The 20,618-nt window shown below is 34.7% G+C and overlaps 4 protein-coding genes across 4 annotated transcripts in view; 3 read left to right on the top strand and 1 right to left on the bottom strand.

Moving 5' to 3' along the window:
• Nucleotides 1–20,618, bottom strand: part of LOC120340871 (coiled-coil domain-containing protein 40-like) — a 223,012-nt gene that overhangs the window by 107,347 nt on the left and 95,047 nt on the right. The gene's annotated exons all lie outside the window — the stretch shown is intronic.
• On the top strand, nt 6,415–8,269 carry LOC120340770 (nudC domain-containing protein 3-like). Its single transcript, XM_078119799.1, has one exon. It carries the CDS (start codon nt 6,477–6,479, stop codon nt 7,485–7,487), a length of 1,011 nt encoding a protein of 336 aa, XP_077975925.1. The 5' UTR covers nt 6,415–6,476; the 3' UTR covers nt 7,488–8,269.
• Nucleotides 8,244–20,501, top strand: LOC120340769 (monoacylglycerol lipase ABHD2-like). Its single transcript, XM_039409129.2, has 9 exons — nt 8,244–8,417; nt 8,662–8,872; nt 9,512–9,679; nt 14,452–14,635; nt 15,320–15,409; nt 16,051–16,158; nt 16,801–16,870; nt 17,291–17,375; nt 18,215–20,501. The coding sequence occupies exons 1-9, from the start codon at nt 8,304–8,306 to the stop codon at nt 18,379–18,381; spliced, it is 1,197 nt and encodes a 398-aa protein (XP_039265063.2). The 5' UTR covers nt 8,244–8,303; the 3' UTR covers nt 18,382–20,501.
• Nucleotides 10,108–14,382, top strand: LOC120335845 (E3 SUMO-protein ligase ZBED1-like). The gene is made up of 4 exons (XM_039403460.2): nt 10,108–11,503; nt 11,926–12,584; nt 13,209–13,408; nt 13,614–14,382. The coding sequence occupies exons 1-4, from the start codon at nt 11,238–11,240 to the stop codon at nt 14,025–14,027; spliced, it is 1,539 nt and encodes a 512-aa protein (XP_039259394.2). The 5' UTR covers nt 10,108–11,237; the 3' UTR covers nt 14,028–14,382.

Raw genomic sequence — 20,618 nt, 5'->3', positions numbered from 1 at the left:
AACGCATATTAGTTTAGTGGAGCCAAGATGGAGTGGAGCTGTCATATTTGAAAAAGTCAACGCGCAGCTGTAGATAATCTAATCTAAACGTTTTTCGATGTACTATTAGCAAGATCGTATGCGCCATGCCACGATTGAATTAACACGCGATCGCTGATATAAATATTTGGACTTAAGACATCGCATGTAGGCTATGCTGTTTTGACGGGGATGTAAGTTGCGTCACTCATGTTTGTGCCTTGTTTGGTCAGATATAGGATGCTAGTAAAAGGAAACTAATAGTAAATTTATTTATTTATTTTTAAATTTAGACTTATTTTCCGAGCTATATATATTTGTTTTCAACATTTCCATGTCTGCGGGTTGCAATTTTTATTGCGCGACGTTTGGGATCATCTCTCATTGTTTCTACAAGGATATATACAGTGATGAGCTGGAAAATTCGTAACACCACAACCGGAACGCACCTAATTCGTGTATGCAATATATATATATATTTACAACACGACGCGGACGCTGCCAGAAATTTTTGTCTGTTTCAAGATAGAGTCGAAGAACTATAATGAAATATGAATTCATGATCTGAAATATGTCTGTTTATATTTACAAGAATATTTATACCAATTCAATACAAATGTTATCATTAGAATGTAACAGGACACATTTTTACGGGGTCAAAGGTCGGCAAAAATCCACTACATGTTACTGCTGTACTAACTAATTGTTTGCCGCAATATAAAAAGAATTATTACGTAACAAAACGTAAGTTAATAACTAAGTTTACCAGGGAAACTAAACTTTCCATGACATAATTTTATTTCAACAACAGGAACGCAAATGCAATAAAATGTCCAACAACCGGAACGCCGTTCCGGTGCGTTCCGGCTACAACTCATCACTGGATATAAATAAGAGTGTGTGTGTTATATCAAAAAAACACTAATCGGTTTCGAATTTCAGCTAATCAGAATTGGAAAACTTAAAATAAATTACTATTTTGAATATAGTCTCGATCAAACGGGAAATAAACAACGAAAGTTACCCAAACATTTGTTGTATTGATTGATATTCGAAATAGGTTTTGTCTGCATCAAACGAAATAATCACACAAGCGAACGAGTTATTGGAACTGAAAAACGATATTTTACGACTAAGGTTTAGAAATCGTCGCTATACTAATAATAACGTCCGAACCACAATGCGATACACTAGTTACTGTTCGTGCGTATTGTTGGACCTTTCGCTGACGTAGGGTGGTTCACGTACCCGTTGGTAGGTTACGGCTTCCATCACCATCAAGTCAATGCATCTGAAACTGATAACTGGCTAACTAATCGCATACCCAACATGGACTGGTAACCAGACAAGAAGCCGTGGTTCGTCATATGCTTGAGCCGTCTTTTCGACTTTCCTTAACACTGGGATTAATAGGTCAATCCTATCTTAGTGAAGAAATTATATACATTGTCCAAACGTCGAAGAATTCCCCAACTTTGTGGCCAATCATTTATTAAATGAAAGTCGTAATAGTCCGTAGATACATCTTGTCGCATGATTCAATCTCTTTTTTTTCTTCCAATTGAATAAATATATGATTTGTTCTAATTTACGATCAGACTACAACATACGCATAGTAAATGTAATCGTAAATAAATACTTATGTAATATACGCTTTGTACAGCCTAAAGTGGAGCCCATTTGGCTCCTGTCAGTTGCAAGTCGGATTATACGTTTCCGTTTTGTTTGGCTGTTGAAAATGGTTATTTCGTGTTGTTCTGTTGGCTGTACGTATAGTATAGACAACGAAATTGATTTTCAGTTATATTCCACTGTTTTCAAAAGATCTGGAACGTCGCGCAATGTGGGTATCATCTGTTGGCAGGACTGGTTGGTGTCAAGTCCTGAAGTCATCTCGCTTGTGTTTCACTGTTTGCGGACAGCACTTCGTTGATGGTGAGTGATAATGTGCCGTTATCAATTTCTTTAAATATTCATAAGCTTCATCATTTCAATGGAAAGCAGATGACAAACTACTGTTATTGGCAGGCCTAGGCTACTTGCAGACTTGACTTGTGTAAGGAATCATCAATTACCATAAGGTATTGTTTCCCTAGTTAGCAGGTAATCTATTGCTAAGTGTGAAAGGTTGAATAGATAACTAAAGTTTAACACCAGTGGTCATGCAAAAAATAACCAGAATTCAATTGAATTCGCCATCTATGAATACGCTCGCCACCGCATCTCTGATCAGTGATCACCCTGGTAATTTTACAGGTTTCAATTCCATGCGGGGATAGTTAGGTGCGAGAGGATTGCAGCTCTACCCCCACTGAGGGTGGTTCACACGACCGCTGATCGGTTACGATCATCCAAATCCATGCTTCTGAAAACAAATAACTGGCTAACTAATCCCAACATAGAATGGTAATCGTACGAAAGACTGGTTCGCCATATGATTTAGTTGCTGCACCTGCAATCCTCCCACCCAGATAAATCCTATCCTAAAGGTGCTTGTACAACTGACCCAAAATGTCTTATTATTGTCATTGGTAAAAAGGATATTCTACCCGGAATCAAATTCATTTACGACTAGTGTTTGTGGTGGGATATGGACATAAATTTCACACCACTTGATCGTTAGATTTCATGAAAACTCTACAATTATTACAAAGCTAGTGCAGGATCATAATATCGAAGGAATCTGTATCCATTATCTTACAGATATGGGTGCGACCATGGAATAGATGGATGGCAAAGTATAAGTTGCAACAAGATCACAGTGGCACAAGACCTCAGCTTGCGTGACTTGATAATACATCCTCAGTATCCATTTATTGATGCTTATCGTAATGACAAAGTAACTTGTGATTACTGTGGATTGGTGGAGATAAAGTGTCTATTGTGCTTGAACGAAAGCAACTTCAATTCAAGAATTTTTGTTTTGTTTTGGTGGGTCTGATAGTAAGGGTTTCAGTCTAAAGTTGGACACCGATACTACAACCAAATACAGTTGCCAATGAAACTTAGCGAGGCGTAATATTGCGACTTTGTGATATGAAGGAAAATTCTGATGGGTAGCCGGCTAGCCGCAACCTTTTGAGATATGACTTAGGAAATTATGAGATATGACTTAGGAGTCTAAACTATTATTCGAGAGGGGTGTAACCCAAGCTAATTTGCAAATGGTATTCATGGTACCAAATGTATCACACACTTTACAATAATTATAATTTATATTTGAAAAATAAAGCACATCAAAAATGTATTTTTAAAAAACAATTTGTTTTATCTGCAGATACCAGGTTTATATTAAGATTGACCATTTCAATGCTAAATTTTTCTCAGTCAAAAGGCACACTTGATTCGCAAAGATTTGTGAATGCGCACAGTACACCAATTTGTCTTATGTTTTGATTCCATAGGCAGGAGGTTGTGGATCGGTGCTGCTCAGGATGGGATATTTTTGCTTATAAATGCATATTACGTGTTTCACATGAATCCATCGTGCTCAGATTCAACTGTTTTCAAGGTCTGAAGGCTCCAACTGCTTAATTTCATCGGCACACAAGTGAAGTTTTCAGTGGGGCATGCATGGGTAAGTTGGAGTCACTAACATCAAGATATCTATAAGCAAGGATAAGATAACCTGGAAGTAACATTCCGTAATTTAGAGTAAAAAATGTATCTGCCTCCACAGCCCTTTCAAATGGAAGATATGATGCCTTAGGGGTAATTTCTATCAAATATATCACAGTGTTATGGTTCTAGTGAAAATGGGAATAGGCGGTTTCTTTTAAAGTGTGGTAGGTCTAGTCGAAAGACACATTAGTTGTTTATGGTGACAACTGCAAAGTGATATTGCAACGCATACAAGTTAACAGAATTTGTTGAAATGGTCCTGCCTTTTGCCTTTCTTTAAAATCTCTCTTTTTCTAACTATTCTTTTCCTCTCAGGGGGTGGCGAAAACTCAAATATTGATGGCTTTTATATGGGGGCTGCAATCCTCTCGCACACAACTATCCCCGCATGGGATTGGAACCTGTGAAACTACCCGGGTGATCAGAGATGCGGTGGCGAGCGTATTCCTATATGGCGAATTCAATTGAATTCTGGTTATTTTTTGCATGAGCATTGGCGTTAAACTTTAGTCATCTATTCAACTTTTCACACTTACTAATAGATTACCTGCTAACTAGGGAAACAATACCTTATGGCAATTGGTGATTAATTCCTTACACAAGTCAAGTCTGCCTGTAGGCCTACGCCTAGGCATACCAATAACAGTAACTTGTCATCTGCTTTCCATCGGAATGATGAAGCGTATGAATTTGAAAAAAATTGATAACGGCACATTATCACTCACCGTCAACGAAGTGCTGTCCGCGAAAAGTGAAACACAAGCGAGATGACTTCTGGACTTGACAACAAGCAATCCTGCCAATAGATGATATGCACATTGCGCGAAGTTCCGGATCTTTCGAAAACAGTGGAATATAACTGAAGATCCATTTCGTTGTCTATAGTATACGTACAGCCAACAGAACAACACGAAATAACCATTTTTAACAGCCAAACAAAACGGAAAAGTATAATCCGACTTGCAACTGACAGGAGCCAAATGGACGTTTTCGTTTTTTCGCCGTCCAGTAAACAAAGTCACGTGACCCGTACAAGACCTCTGGAGCAGGGGTGTCAAACTCGTGGATCTTCGAGGGCCGCATTGCATTTTGGGAATAGCGCAAAGGGCCGCAAACAGTTTTTGATATATTTTGATAATGTATACTTGAAGCAAATTTGTAGATTGGTTCAATTTGTGACATATACTGTATTGTAATGTAATTAAACAGCCGAATGAAGTTTTGTTATTTTCTCAAATTTCAAATGCCATTCACATATTTGACTATTATTGCAATTTACTGTATTTATTACAAAAAATCATAAAATATGCTTCATAAAAAACTAAAAATCGAATAAGAAATTTATTAGCCTAGGTTGGCTATGCCAGATAACTGAATATTAATATTATGTCCGAACAATATTATCCCTGCCGGGTGTTTTTTAAACCAGCCTAAACAATATTGATGTTTCCCCGACCCTTGACCTCAGAAAATTTTTTCTATGGCAAAATGTTGTATGCATATTGCGAGGATGTTTCGGAGAGTTGGCACTTATGAACTGGCGTGTATGTTCAAAATCATTATTCTTATTAAAAAGTGTTTACGCGACAAATTTTTGTTATTGCAACTGAACTAAAGCTCCACGGAAAACATAATGACAATTAAGGTGTTTAATTTACAACTAATTTCCGAAAACACAACTGAAAACAGGCAAATAACACGCAAAACAACGAAAATTAGGCAATGTTTTTAACCATGCTTGAATATATATATATACGTATGTCTGAGCGGAACAAGTGTCTGAGCGGCCGCAAAAATTCCAATTGTTGCGTCATTATTGACCTATTGCTAATTGGCTAATATTACGGAATTGAACAAAAGAGTCGATGCTCGGGGAAACATCCATTACAAAAAATGCTGCCTATTTATGTCAGAAAATTTAGTAATTACCCTCCTGTATCTCCAATCTGGTGAAATTCGGTAAGCAATCAATTTGCAGTCATTTTGTAAACATGAGTTTGAAATTGAGGAGAAAGCTGACCAATTCAAACAGATTTTTGACTGGATATGGGATGGAAAATACTACAATGCTTGCTTGATATGCCTGCAAGTTGTATCGGCGACAATATAAAACGGCATTTTCACCTTATGACACTTTCTACTTTAAATTTTAATTTTCCACAACTACTTTCAGTAAATTGTCGTTTTCCGTGTGAATAGGCAATTTCACTTTAAAATGTTTGAAAAATGTATTATTACATTTAGATAAAAAAAAAAAAAAACTTTCAAATTATTACAATTATTGTTGAGCGTTCGAGGGCCGCATTGGAAGTTCTCTGGGGCCGCAAGTTTGACACCCCCGCTCTAGAGACCTTTGCTGCCCTCAATGGAAAAATTAGCTTATCACGCCTATTTCGGGGAAACCCCTTATGAGAAAGTAAATGCTCTGGGCTGTCAATCGCGGTTGTAGCGGGAGCCGGTTCAGAAGTTCGAGACTTCGTTGCCATTTTTTGGGGTCTGGTATAGTTTAGTACCACATGCACACTAGTTGGTCTGGCTCAACACTTTTTGCATATATCATGCCTAACCCCCACCTGACTATGTCATCAAAAAATCATGTCATTACGACGTCATAGTTTCGTAATAAAGCCCTCCAAAATATACGGACGGTCGTCCCAAACTCACAGACGATTATCCGAAATTGTTATTTCTCTCGTTTTCTCGTCGCAACGAACGATATGAGAAAAATCGTAGTCTACACCAAATAATTAAATAAAATTTATAATGATTAGAATTATTGTATCATTCTTTCAGCACAGATAACTTGCTAAAATAATTGTGTACCATAATATAAAGCCATGGCAGGTCCACAACATCTTTCAAAATATGATACAGCTTTATTGGGAATTTTGCAACATGAAGGAGAATTGGAACCTTTTCTTGACGTTGTGTTTGGATTTTTGTTTCGGAAGACTGATTTTTATCATGTTATGACTGACACGCAAAAGAAGTACGGTTTCCCACCAGGAGTTTCAGAAAAGCTGATAATGAAACACTTTAAAAAGTATTCAAACTTAACAGCTAAAATGGTGGAACAAGCGGAAAAACAAAAAAATTTGGGTGGTGAATCTCTCCCAGAACCTACTTCCAAATCGAGCAATGCTGAAAGTGAACCTGTATCCGATAAAATTGAAACCCAACAAAAACCCGTGCAAACAAAACCAGCTGAAACGAAAGTTGCAACAAGTGAAACACCAAATCCATCATCAGCGAAACTTACTCCTATACCAAAAACGCAAGAAGAATATCAAAGTAATCCAGAAAGCTACAATGGTGCTGTACGTGATAAATATACGTGGTCTCAAAATTATGATGACATTGACGTCATTGTTCCTGTTGCAAAAACAATAACCAAAGGGCGTCAGGTAAAAGTAACAATCGAGAAGAAACATCTCTTTGTTTCTGTAACTGACATCGACGGAAAGACAGATACTATCATGGATGGAGACTTGAAACATGAAATTTTACGAGAAGATAGCATGTGGTCTTTGGAAGGTAGTAAAAGCATACAAATCACACTGGCTAAAGATACAAAATTCTGGTGGAATGCTCTCTTGAAGAACGAAGACGAAATTGATGTTCAAAAAATTGCTCCAGAGCGATCAATGGCTGACATGCAAGAAGATGAAGTTGCTGTTATAAACAAGCTGCAGTTTGATGAGAAACAGAAAAGGCTTGGTCTACCACAAAGTCATGAACTGAAAGTACATGAAATGCTGAAAAAAGGATGGGATGCTGAAGGTTCTCCTTTTAAAGGACAAGATTTTGATCCAAAAATGTTCAATATTTCTCCGAGTGGTGTTCAGTAGCTCCTTGAAATATATTATGCTACTGTATCTTTGTTTTATTGGACAGCAAATGTTTGACTGCCTTCCTTCAATCAATTGAACTGAACTGTTTGTCATTAAATCGTTTTACGATTTTCTAATTGTTTTACGACCTTATAATCAGTCTAAATTTCAATTATTTGGGGGTTTTCATCAATCGGATGGATACCTTATATGCCTATATTGAATTGTTGCTGAATATATTATTTGGATAATTTTTTTCATAAATAACCATAGTAAGTAACCATAGCAACCAGTTGAATAACCATAGTTATTTGCATATCGCTGGTAGTGTACAACTGGTTATCTATTTTTGCCAATATCCTATCCATATTTTTCCATTGTTTCATCTTTCATGTTGAGCAATGTTACAAAATAGATTCATGAACTGAGATTTTTCTTTTCATGAAATGATGAAAAGCTATTTTAACTATTTTGACAAATAAATTTCTATCCCATTTTAACCATTGTCTGAATATTTTTATACTTCTCAGTTCTGATATAGTGCTGCTTAAAGACAGCTTGTTGTAATTCTGATAATAAAGATTAATTGTATAATGATCAACGTCATTTACTTTTACATTGGAACAATCTGAACAAAATGAAAGTATCAAATATTAATATACCGATGAGCGAATGTCAGCAGAAGTTTTGAACATGAATATCACTTTTTTGGCAATTAGCTTAAAAAAATTTTCACTTGTACATTGTCTATCCTTAGTGGATATTGATTAAATGTTTTCTTTTTTTTTATTTACATATAGTTTGTACATATCATATAACTAAAAAATTACAAGTATGTTTCAAATAATTGCTTGTATCTTTATAATTATTCAAATAATTCGTTTTCTACGACTGTTTGAAGCATGCACACCTCCAAAGTTATATCATTCTGGGACCAACTTTGCTTCGGTAAGTTCAAAGTTATGTGGTATAAAAGTCTGGAAAATTGCTGGACCAAGGCATTGTGAAGGAATCTACCATTGACATGAGTCATGATTTAATTTAGGTTGAGATTCACATAATTGGCTTGAATGACATTGTGTGTTTCAGTTATCTGAATACAATTGAAATGTATGCTATTTGAGGTTTGTATAGTTGAAACATCTTTTCGATATTTTATTATTAATATCAATTTATATTTTTCTACATGCAGAAAGTTCTGAAGAGATGTCCAAGCTTGACTCAAGTATATGAGCCTCCTGGTATATGGGGAAAATGCGGACATATACAAACATTTTTCTATGGAAAAATTGGAAGATTCAACACTCCACTGCCTTTAGGAGAAAGATTTTATAAAACGCTACCTAGTAAAGAAACAATCACTTATGATATATTTCAACCATTGAACGAACATAAAACTCGAGGTAATTACATTCCTTAGGTGTGTGAATTGCCATTATCTATAACAGGGGTGTGCAACCTTTTATTTATGAGGGCCACATTTAAATAACTGGGAGCAACATCGGGCCGCTATTTTTTTGAAGATAAGTAGTTGCAAGCACAAAAATTTTTGTTTTTGATCTTATGACATTCGTTGTTTGCTTCGCGCAAATTAACACACAATAAATTATCAAGGTTATACAACACAATTGGGCTACTTTTATTCATAATTTTTTGATGTATTATAGACCTATGAAAGCAGTGCACAAGAAATTTGCCTCAGGAAATTCTTTTCCTCAAGTATAGCTCTATCTTAAACTTTTTTCCTTTCTACTGTATATTTAAAGCGTTGTTTTCAGCTGACTGTATACGCCTCGTCAAATTTGGAACATCACTTCCACTTTTGCCAGTTTTGAAATTTTCAGTTCCTATGCACTTATCAGTTTGCAAATTTTCTTAATGTTTCATCAAATTACAGAATATTAGTATTTTGAACTCTAAATAAAAACTCCTACTTTTGATTATATTTCCCATTTCATCGCCATCTTACTAACAAATGGCTTGAGTCTGTTTGTTTTTAGCTTTTTTTTTTATTAACTTATCCATTATTCCTCTATTTTCAGGCGATTACACAATTCTTGTTTGTCCTGGTATTGCAAATTCGTCAGAGAAATCATACGTAAGAACTTTTGTGAAATATGCAACAGAAAGCGGATTTCGTGTCTGTGTTTTGAATCATATTGGATCACTTGCGAATGTCAAACTAACATCACCCAAAATTTTTACCTATGGTACGTTCAATAATATTATTTTCTAGGAACAAGTAGGTAGGTAGAACTGTTAGAAATTAGACCAAGTATCCCAGCATACTTGAATACCTTAATTTGAATATATTGAATATACCGGTACTTTATTCATGGTTTTAGGAAAGATTCGAAGAAAATTTTTTTTTGTACCGATACTTGTGAATGTTTCAATTTTTACTGCTCGTATATCCTTGCATTATCGCATATAAGCCGACACCATAAAACAGAGAATTCATAAAAATTCTCATATAAGCCGACCCTACGAATCGGTAACACACGGTTCACACCTATCACAGCAAATGGTTGCAGAAGAGAATTAATGGAAATGATGACCATTTTTGTTGTGTTTTAATTTTATTAATAACGGTGATTAGGGATGCCACATTTGGATTTCCGAATCGAATTGATTCGAATCGTTGCCTTTTCGAATCGATTCGAATCGCACTCGGGCGATTCGAAAAACGATAACGTGGCTTTACAAAAAATAACGCCGACTCTCGATTTTATTAACGGCGGTTGTCTTCCAGCTATGCGAACGGATATGATTTCACTCGAAAGCAAACAAATAAGCGCTCGTCCGACTATCTCTCTCGAATGAATTTGCGCTTTATAATGGGATACAGTTCTTTGTTTGATGAAATTAGCATTCATTTCAACGACGAAAGATATATTTTAGAGAGTGATTTGCCTTCTTTTTTTCGGCGAAGTGCTCTCGTTTTGCGTTAGTTTTGCAGTGGGGAACACACACCAGCGAGACATCTGCTAGTGGTCTGCAAAACTCTTTGCTCGCTCGCAAAGTCGAATTCACATATCGCCCGGGCTTCTTTGATGCGTAATTTTACGACAACAGTTTTCAACAGGTCTGAACATTGGTTTATTTCTTTATTGTATTTGAGAGTGAGTATTGAGCGATGTCGCAATATGTTTGTCTTACACGCTATTGGCTGCTGCAATCGACCGACGTCGACCCTTGCTCTTTAGTTAGTATCTTGTATTGCTCTCTGTTGTGCGTGAGCGAGACGAGCTGTGATGGCGCAATCGGCAGTCATCTGCTTTGCCGGTCCTTTAGGATTTAGTTGAGTGTGCGTTTTGTGAGTTATTAGATTTCTGCTATTGTTATTATTTAGTTGGGAATCAATAGGTTAGGATAGGATGGGACTTATTGCGTGTTATATTTACTAACTGTTCTGTATTTAGTTATTTGATCCTGGAATCTATCAATATTTGTTACCGGTAACAGTAAAACTCAGCGTGGGGTAGTCTACAAACTCTGTGTGCCATTTGCGAGTGTTATTGCCGTATTGTTCTGTCGTGTTGTCAAGCGGAATATTACAACAAGTTTTTTCAGTGTTCTTCTGAGGTGTTGGGTTCAACAATTCAGTGGTTCAAGACTGAGTGGGGACTGATTGTTACAAGTTTGCATTGCAAATTGTAGGAGAACCGGGACGTGGTACTTGACAGGGTGCCATGCGCTGCTGTTAAACTCATTGGACTGCAAAATGTGCGGCCAGGCATCGGTAGCTTACTAGTATAACTTAATTATATGACTATTTGCAATGCATTTTTATTATTCAGAATGTCTAATATCAGTAGTAGCTTTAAAAAAATAACACCTAGGCGGCAGGGACGGCGCCCCAATTCCTTAGTCTGGGAACATTTTTCTCGCCCGTCAAAAGAGGAGGGATATTCATATGTGATTTGCAACTTCTGTAAAGAGAAGTTGTCATACTGCGAGTCTACCGGCAATCTTTTGAACCACCTCAGAAGAAGACATGCATTCATCAACACTGATTCAGTGCATACATCAAAGTAAGCCAAACCTTTTTTTTAATTAATTCTTCTACAGCCAGAACGCCATATGGGCTTACGTAACTACAGAATTATAGTTCTTAAACTCGGGTACTTAAAACAGTTTCATCTAGGAAATGAAATAAGCAATGGTTTGCTAAACTAACATACTGGCAGGACTGAAAAGATAAATAGAGAAATCAGTAATTAGAAATAATTTTATACTCGTGTAACTTGAAGCTGATACAAAAGTTAGAATTGTATTAGTTGCGATGTTGACAGTTGTGATGCCCAGCCAGGTCAGGCAAATTTATGTCAGAGGCAATTGTCCACCATATTTCATACTGTCTAATCAATAAAGCAGGTCAAGCCAGCAGAAAATTTTACTAAATGTGTACAAGATTATGTAGCTGCTGTTTATATTTTATACATTTTATTTTCAGTTTAACAGCGAGCCAAGTGACAGAAGGCAGTGGAAGTGGAACAAAACAGAAAAAACTTGAAACCTTTTTTAAATCAAAGTCCATTAGCAGACAAAGACAGAATCATATAGACAAATTAATAGTCAATGTTATAATAGGGGACATGAGGCCGATCAATATCGTAGAGGGGGAGCATTTTAGAAATTTAATATCAAATCTTGAGCCGGGATACGAGATGCCTGGAAGAACTTTTTTTGGAAAACAGATTGAAACTAAATATTCGCAGTATAAATGCAAACTCATGTCTATTTTAAAAGAACAAAATGTGATATCTATCACAACAGATGCATGGACAAGCATCCGGATGGAAGCTTATATAACTGTTACAGCACATTTTGTCATGGCAGGAGAACTACAGAACTATGTATTGTCCACTACACAAATAGTTGGGGACCAAACTGGTATAAACTTGAAAAGTTACATCCTATATGTACTGAATGATTTTTCTATCCCCCCTTCCTCCATATTTGCTATAGTAACAGACAACGGGGCGAATGTTGTTTCTGCATGTAAAATTTTACAAACTGAACATGGCTGGCATCACATTCGTTGCGCTGCTCACACCCTCCAGCTGTGTATCAAAGATGCCATCAAAAATACAGAAATAGCAAGGGCACTAGGTAATTGAGGCTGTATGTGATGCTAAATAAGGGGAAAGCCTGATAAATCTATGGAATGCCTACAAATGGATAGTTTGAAATCATCTGCTATTTAAATGAAACACTTTTTGTCAGAATATGTTCACTGGATGTATTTATGTATAAAAATTTAAATTTCAGGTGCTGCGCGGCACTTAGTGCAACACTTTAGAAGTCAGCAAAATGCATGACAGCGTTGCGACGCCATGCTCAGTCGGCAGACACTGAAATAAAAAACATTGAGATGCCGATAGACGTTTCAACCAGGTGGAACTCCACATTTGCTATGATAGCAAATCTTGTGAAAAACCAGTGGATAATTCGTTCGGTACTGGCTGATCCAACAATTGTCCCACGAGCGACAGCAGTCAGTCTTGAACTAAAGGACAACCACTGGAGCTTGCTAAGAGAAATTTCTATCATATTGAAACCATTCTAGGTAACTAATCAAGCTCAGAATTTTATTTCAAAAGGTTACTAACTCTGTGTTTGCTGCATCATAATGATAGTTTATGAGAACTGAATTATATTGACTAGGGTTATTTGTCCTTGGGTTTACAATTCAGTGTCCAAAAATTTGCAATAAAATATCTTATTTTTAGACAGCCTCTGATCACCTTGAAGGAAGTAATTATGTGACGATGTCATCTTTGCTACCAATTGCAAAAGGTTTAGTGGGTCAGTGTGAAGAACTCCTTGTCGATGAGCTTCAGCTATCGGCATCAAAGACCTTCTGTTCGACCATTCTCAGTTCGTTACACACTAGATTCTCAGATGTCATGTCAACTTCAGTACAAAGCGAAGGAGTAAGCATTTACCACAAGTCCACCTGGTTGAATCCCTTTCACAAGGGCAAATTTTTCAGCAGACAGATGCGAGTCTCGGTAATTTAATTTTTGAATGTTCTAATTTCAAATTAATTTCACTTCGATTTCTGATGCTGATGAAACATTTTTTATAGGTGCGGATAGCTGTTGAAACTGAAGCAGATACTTCTACGGCTCAGGATGAATCACGTCATGGACCCCTGCCCAAATGGATCATAGTCAAGAGCAAATGGAAACCGTGAATTCATCTAGTGAAATTCATGGACTTTTTGAGAGAGGCCTAGAGAACTCTGGCAGTTCTTCAGACTCGGAAAGTTCGAATATTGTGTCAGAGGAAATAGCTTGGTACTTAAAACGAAAGGTTGATGATAAAGAGTCACCACCTGCACCATTGACCTGGTGGGATAACAATGGAGCCCGTGCCCCTTTGCTCAAGAGAATGGCAGTGAAGTATCTGAGTGTACCCGCAACCTCGGCTGCTTCAGAAAGGGCTTTTTCTTCTGCTGGACTGACTGTTTCACAGTTGAGATCACGACTAACGAGTGCCCATGTTAATGAACTCAATTTTCTCTACTGCAATAAGAAATTGTTGGAGTGAAACAATATCTTCTTCAAATTTTGCCTTTTTCGCGAACTTGACACACAATATCGCAGGTTCTGACAGGGGGGGGGTGATGTTTAGGCACGATTTGAAGTTTTGCATGTTATTTTGGAATTTGTTTTCAGATAACAGATTATATTTCATTTTCCACTGGCATTTTGTTTTTGCTGTAATAGTGTATTGTTTGGGTGCCATATCAGCATTAGAGGTGACGCAGTTTGGGTAATTTTTTAGCGATGAAAAAAAAAAAAAAAAAAACATTTCCGGAATCAGATTCGGAAAGATTCGATTCGAAAATTTTCGATTCGAGATTCGATTCGAAAAAAAATGTATCCGGAAGTGGCAACCCTAACGGTGATTAGAACTATTAGGCCTATACTATTTATATGCATGAAATAATGATAAATTATTTTATATTTAGGAGACACAAGATATTTTGCATCGATGATAGAAACGGTTGAAAAAATGTACAGCGATTCTACTTTCCTAATTGTTGGGTATAGTATGGGTGGTAATATTGCAATGAAATATCTTGGTGAAAACAGCGAACGTCAGAAAAAAATATTATGTGGTGTAAGCTTGTGCCAAGGATATGATGCAGTCAGGTATTGTTTAGTGGTTATATTGTATTATATTTGTCGCCAGAGACGTTGTTGTATGAATACTTTTAATTTTTTGAGTGGATTTTAATATTCTTAATAAGTTCATTCATGAATTTTAGGATAGTCTATCTGAATTACAATTTAGTTCTGCGTTCAACTATATTATATGATAATATGAATATAATACATTCTAAATTTCACTCTCAACTAATTCGGCATAGACATGGATGTGTGAACTGTTCATTTTAATTAATTCCAATTTATAATTTAATTAATTATATCTGGATTCCTATTTCTGTCAAATAACAATTGAAATATCTAAATTTATGAAACATTTTGTTTAATGATATTAATTTCGAAATTATTCCCAACTGCATACTCTGAATGACACAACATATTGAATCAATTAATAATCTACATTTGCACCACACCTTTGTTTATTTTATTACATTGCTAATTATAGCCTCCAAGTAATAAAATATTTCATTACTGTTTAAATAGAAGGAAATGATTGGGAGGGTACCAAAGGTGAACTCATAATCATAGGATATGAATTTTATTGCCATATTGACGTTTCATCTCTAAACTTAATGCAAAGTTTGATCTACGGTATCATTAGTTTTTTTTGCCTGAAAATATTTGAATTGGGGAATTGGACTAAATTTTATGATACTTTCTTTTGATAAGGTCCACTGAACCAATGAAAATTGGATACAGACGGGTGATTTATAATAGAATGATAACCACAAATATAAAGAAAATCATTAGGCCTCATTGGTAAGTTGAGAAAAAGTTCTTATAACTTAGCTTAGTCTATTTTTCCACAGAAAAATGTGACTCACATCTCTATATTTTTTGACTTCTAGAAATACTTTATTAATTCACTTAAAATGTACTTTTGAGCTTATATCTCTTTCTCACTTTATCGTTATCTTATGATATGATGAGGCATAAATTGTATTAACATCAGCATTTGTAAATTGAATTGGAAAAATATGTGTATTCTACGGTAAACAAACTTTATTTAATTTTTCATTTCATAAATTTTTCATGTTTTTCACAAATGAATTCAAAATATATAAAATTATTCAAAATTTAAATTATATATTGAACAATTGTCGTATTTGTATCGTTTATTTTTCATCCACACCTATTTCTGAATATTCTGATCTTTTTTTTTGAAACTTAAAACTAATGTTTTATTAGTTGACTCAAACTATTTATCCACATTTTTATCTATGTATAAATATTTCTGTATGTTGACAATGACAGATAAATGAATCGTAATCTGCCTATATTATGGTCTTCAAAATGAAATACGATAGGTATATTACATCATTATTCTCATGCCAAAGTAATATTATATTTTTGATGATAAGGAATTCTTTAAACATAGTTTCCTTTATTCTTCAATGCAGGGATGATTTATTTAGTTCTGGCGATTCAAACCAACAATCCGCAAATTATGATGCAGATCGAATTCGCTCCGCCAAATTCCTGCATGACATTGAAGATGGCCTTTTAAGGTATAATGTTTTGACTTGCTATAATATCACAACAAATATGCAAATTCGATTAGTCTAAGTTTAAATCTCAATCCCCCATTTCACCTGGGTAGGCTATTCTGAACCAGAAATATTCTGATAAAAAGTAACTCCATACATCAAATATTTGCGGCAACTTATATTGGGCCCTGTTTGAAGCAAAATGCTTAAACAGCGGTCATGAACTGAAATACCAAAATATTTGAATGATGCAATGAGCTGAAGCCAATTTTAAGGTTTTCTAGTCATCATATCAGAGGATCGATTTCATAAACAAAAATATACTGGTACCACGATTATGGTCTGTCTGTAGGTCATTTGTGTATAATATATCGAAGCAGATATAAGCCACATTTGATGTATGAGAATTTTCATTTCATCACTAATATTGCACCAATAATATTCACACAAATTAGTACAGTTGTATCAAAGATTTTGCGTTGCCGATGAATTGGGCTTTCAAAGGTTTTGCAAAAACTGTTGGTTCAATAATGCCAAAGTCATTTACATTGATTTTTCAACAATTTTTGAGTGCATGTATATTTCATAGTTTTCGAACCATTGTATATACTATTCATTTATTTTTATACTTTTAATTGCATATATTAGTCATTTTTTACTCAGGCGAATTGATGGGCATGAAAGTGTTTATGCTTATATGGATAAAGCAGGATGTTGTCATGTTATTGATAAGGTATATTGATATGCTGTTTTTAGCTTTTGAAACATTGATAACAAATAATAATTATTTCAATTCATTAATTATTACTATTTTTATTATGTTTTTCATTATTTTCAGATGTAATGACTATTAAATATTTTCATTCGACTGAATTTTTTTGATTTCATTCTAACCATAGATTAGTATTACTAAACTCTCTATTGTCGGACCCCATTTAACCTTAAATCATTGTATTATCTCATTTCCCCTTGTTAAAAGGATCATGTATATATTCCTTGTGATGAACTGATTATCAGGTAGAAAATTTACTATTTATATTTATTTATTTTGCTATGTCACTATTAAATTCCCCATTGGGTTCTTAATAACTCACTTTCTATTTTGAGTTATTTTGTTTTTTATTTTGATGAATGAATATACTATATTTTTCAGGTTAATATTCCGGTTCTCCTCGTTAATACAGAAGATGATCCAGTTGTTGTAAATGATGTTCATGATATTCCAAAAAATTATAGTGGTAAGTAATTCGGTTACATATATATCTGCATAACTTCTTATTATATTTAATTAGGTAGGCCTTATTGATTTATTAATGCATTGCGTATATTTATGTATTGATATATTGGTGTAAATGCTAGAGAATAAATTTACGGGTTTTTGTTTTTGGGTCTTCCTGTACTTTACATCAGGGGTGTGCAAACTGCGGCCCACGCGCCAGATGTGGCCCACAAGGAAAAATTGTGCGGCCGGCAGAGAAGTGCCAATTTTGAACAGTGTGCCCGCAAAACAAGTTTTTAGTTTAGCTAATCTGGTACATGTGAGCAATTCCAATAATCCCTTGCGTCGAAAAGCTTATACCAGTACCTGAGTGCCACTGTCATGTTAGCAAAATTAGCTAGCAAAATCCTGTTCAAAATAACAATGTTATAAAAACGTAATTCATTTAAAGTTGGTATGACAATAAATTTTAATATCAGTTTACTTTAGAAATGTATGCGTTTTAACTCACCATATCTGCAAGGACCCCTAACAATGCTGTAAGATTAATAACAAAAAAAAACAATCTTTTGTGCCTGCAACTACTAGAAAGGCTATCCTAAATAAAGGTGCAGACTACGTCTACACGCAGTTATTTGTATCTGGCCATCCTGTAATAAAGGTTGCACGCCCCTGCTTTCTACCAATTTTCAATATGCCAAATTTGAGGTCTCTGTTTGAAATTAAAACTAAATGAATTACATATATTTTTTTTCAATATCTATATTCGGACTCAATTTGTGATAAGATTCAACGGATTCAAAAAATTGAAAATACGAAAAAATTGAGTTTAACCTAATTATTCAATTTTGTTTTCAGAGTCACACCCAGAAGCCATATTTGCAACATATAAGTTCGGTGGCCATCTTGGATATTACACTGGATCATGGTATAAACCTGACGACGTAACACTGGTAGAGAAAATGATTATTGAATATATTGATTCCATTATTGATATACGCCAGAAGAAAGTTCATGCAGACTAATTAAAAATTTATTGACAATATGCATAAAACATGACACTTAAATTCTTATACCCGTCAATTAATATAACAGTTTTTAATTTTTTGTGTTAAAATATTGTCAAAAATACACATCTCATGGGTCATCCTTTCTATGAATAAGGCTACAGATACATACATACGATTAAACGACGACGGAAGACTAAATTTACCAAAAAGCAATTATTTAGATAAAAATGCATGCAGATGGTCAGGAACCACTGCTCTAGATCACTTTGTTAGATAAATTAGGTTAGCAATACCAATGCTGCTATTTCCCTCAGCATTTGTCTTTCAGTACTCATTTGTCTCTCAGTACTTATCAATGCCAAACATAGAAAGTATTTGAATCCTCAAAGTCTTCGATTTTTATATATTCTTGTATTCAGTTATTAATCAATACACACTTTTACTAAGGTTACCTTATGACCAAATGTAGATAGTTTGTACAACATTTTAATTTCCCTTATTGATAATTTTGTTTCATATCAAAATTTTGCGTTAATAATATAAACTATATCATAATATAAACCATATGCTGTCCTCAACCTATTTCTGTATATTTCCTCTCTATACTTACACAAAAAGTTTGCCTGCAGAAATGTTGCAATGTTTTGAAACATATTCAAAATTTTATTTAACACTAATTCTAATAGAATGTTATTCTGAAGGGATTTTGTTTAATTTGCCTCTTGTTATATGCAATGCACCTACACCATTATATTTCAAAAGTTCCCAATATGTGTTTAGTGTTTATTTGATTTGGCCAGGTGGATTGGTCTGCTATTCTCATAATTTAATTTTTAAAACAAATTCTGGGTTAAACCAAATTTTCCATTTGTTATTGAAAGGATGAATGACAAGCCATATAAAATTATTAAACTGTCATCAATTTACTTTGTTTGCCTGAACCTTGCAATACCGTATCTTATGATGATGGTTAAAAAGATTTTCATATTTTTTTCCCCCAACTGTTTCTTGTTCCATGATATCACCAGGCACTATGATGTAATAGTTAGGGATAAAGGGCAACCTATAGTATTATATAATATGATTTATAAATATTTACTTATTGTTGTATTTCGATTTAAGCAAGAATGTACTCCCATGTTTTTGTTCATTCAGTGACTGTATATCACTCTAAATCTTATTTAACTTATGATTTCTTGTACTTTCTTAATTTCTGTATATTGTTAATGAAATTACCAGTTTGTTATTATCTTATATATAATAATTTTCTTTATAAGTTCCAATATATATTATTTATAACTTGTTGAAATTTTTTATGAACTTGGTTGGAGACTCTATTTAATTGTATTTAATATTTCTCGATGTGTAAGTTATTTTGTATATGGCTGTGATTCCCATATGGTAAATGTGAAGACAGGTTCTGGTAGGGTAGGCTATTAGGATAAATTTGAAGTGCTCCTCTGCCAAGCATGCTGTAAAGAATTGCAGTTAGCGTCATTCCTATCCGATTTGTTATAATTAAGGTAGACGATGTTACAGTTTTTTGTATGATTTTCACATTGCTCATTGTACATGTCATAATCGATTTGATTGTGAAGCTTTGATTGTAGATTACTCTTTCATGAGATTTGACTCGTCCTGAATATGCAGATATTGTATGAAATTTACCGTAAAATATTCGATACTTATTGCGAAGCTGAAATCGTAGCACAATTTCACATTAAAAGTAAAGTATTGTGCCTAGGTGTCTTCCCTGGCATACACCTTTGCCACAGACCCAGTGAATAAATCCCTTGTTCCTACCTGTTCAACGTGGTTTTTGTTTTCTTTTTTTAACGAAATTGTTACTATTTAAATGGAGCACAAAAACAAGACGGTTTTGTCAATGCCACATTGTTGAACTGTGTGATGACAATCATTAATACTTGATTTGTGATTATATGCATATTTGAGTCGAATCAATATTGAAGTCCAGGTGTAACACTTTGGTACATGACTAACAAATTTCACCGGTGTATGGCACTGCCTCCATTGAACTCTTTTCACTTTGATCAGTTTGCACATTATATGTTATATTTCTTTTATTTTGCATTTTTTCAGTGCAGTGTGAAATGGAATATATATGATTCTTCATCGTTGCCTTAGTTTTATTTCAAGTATTGGTAGTATCAGTCAAAATGTAAAATGATAAATGTGCCTTTGTTAGGATTTCCATGGCTATCTTCCTAAAGAAGGGGACCGACCCCGTTTTA

Source organism: Styela clava, chromosome 14, assembly GCF_964204865.1.
Source record: "Styela clava chromosome 14, kaStyClav1.hap1.2, whole genome shotgun sequence".
In the NCBI taxonomy this organism is placed as follows: Eukaryota; Metazoa; Chordata; class Ascidiacea; order Stolidobranchia; family Styelidae; genus Styela; species Styela clava.
This window is presented reverse-complemented; position numbering and strand designations above follow the sequence as displayed.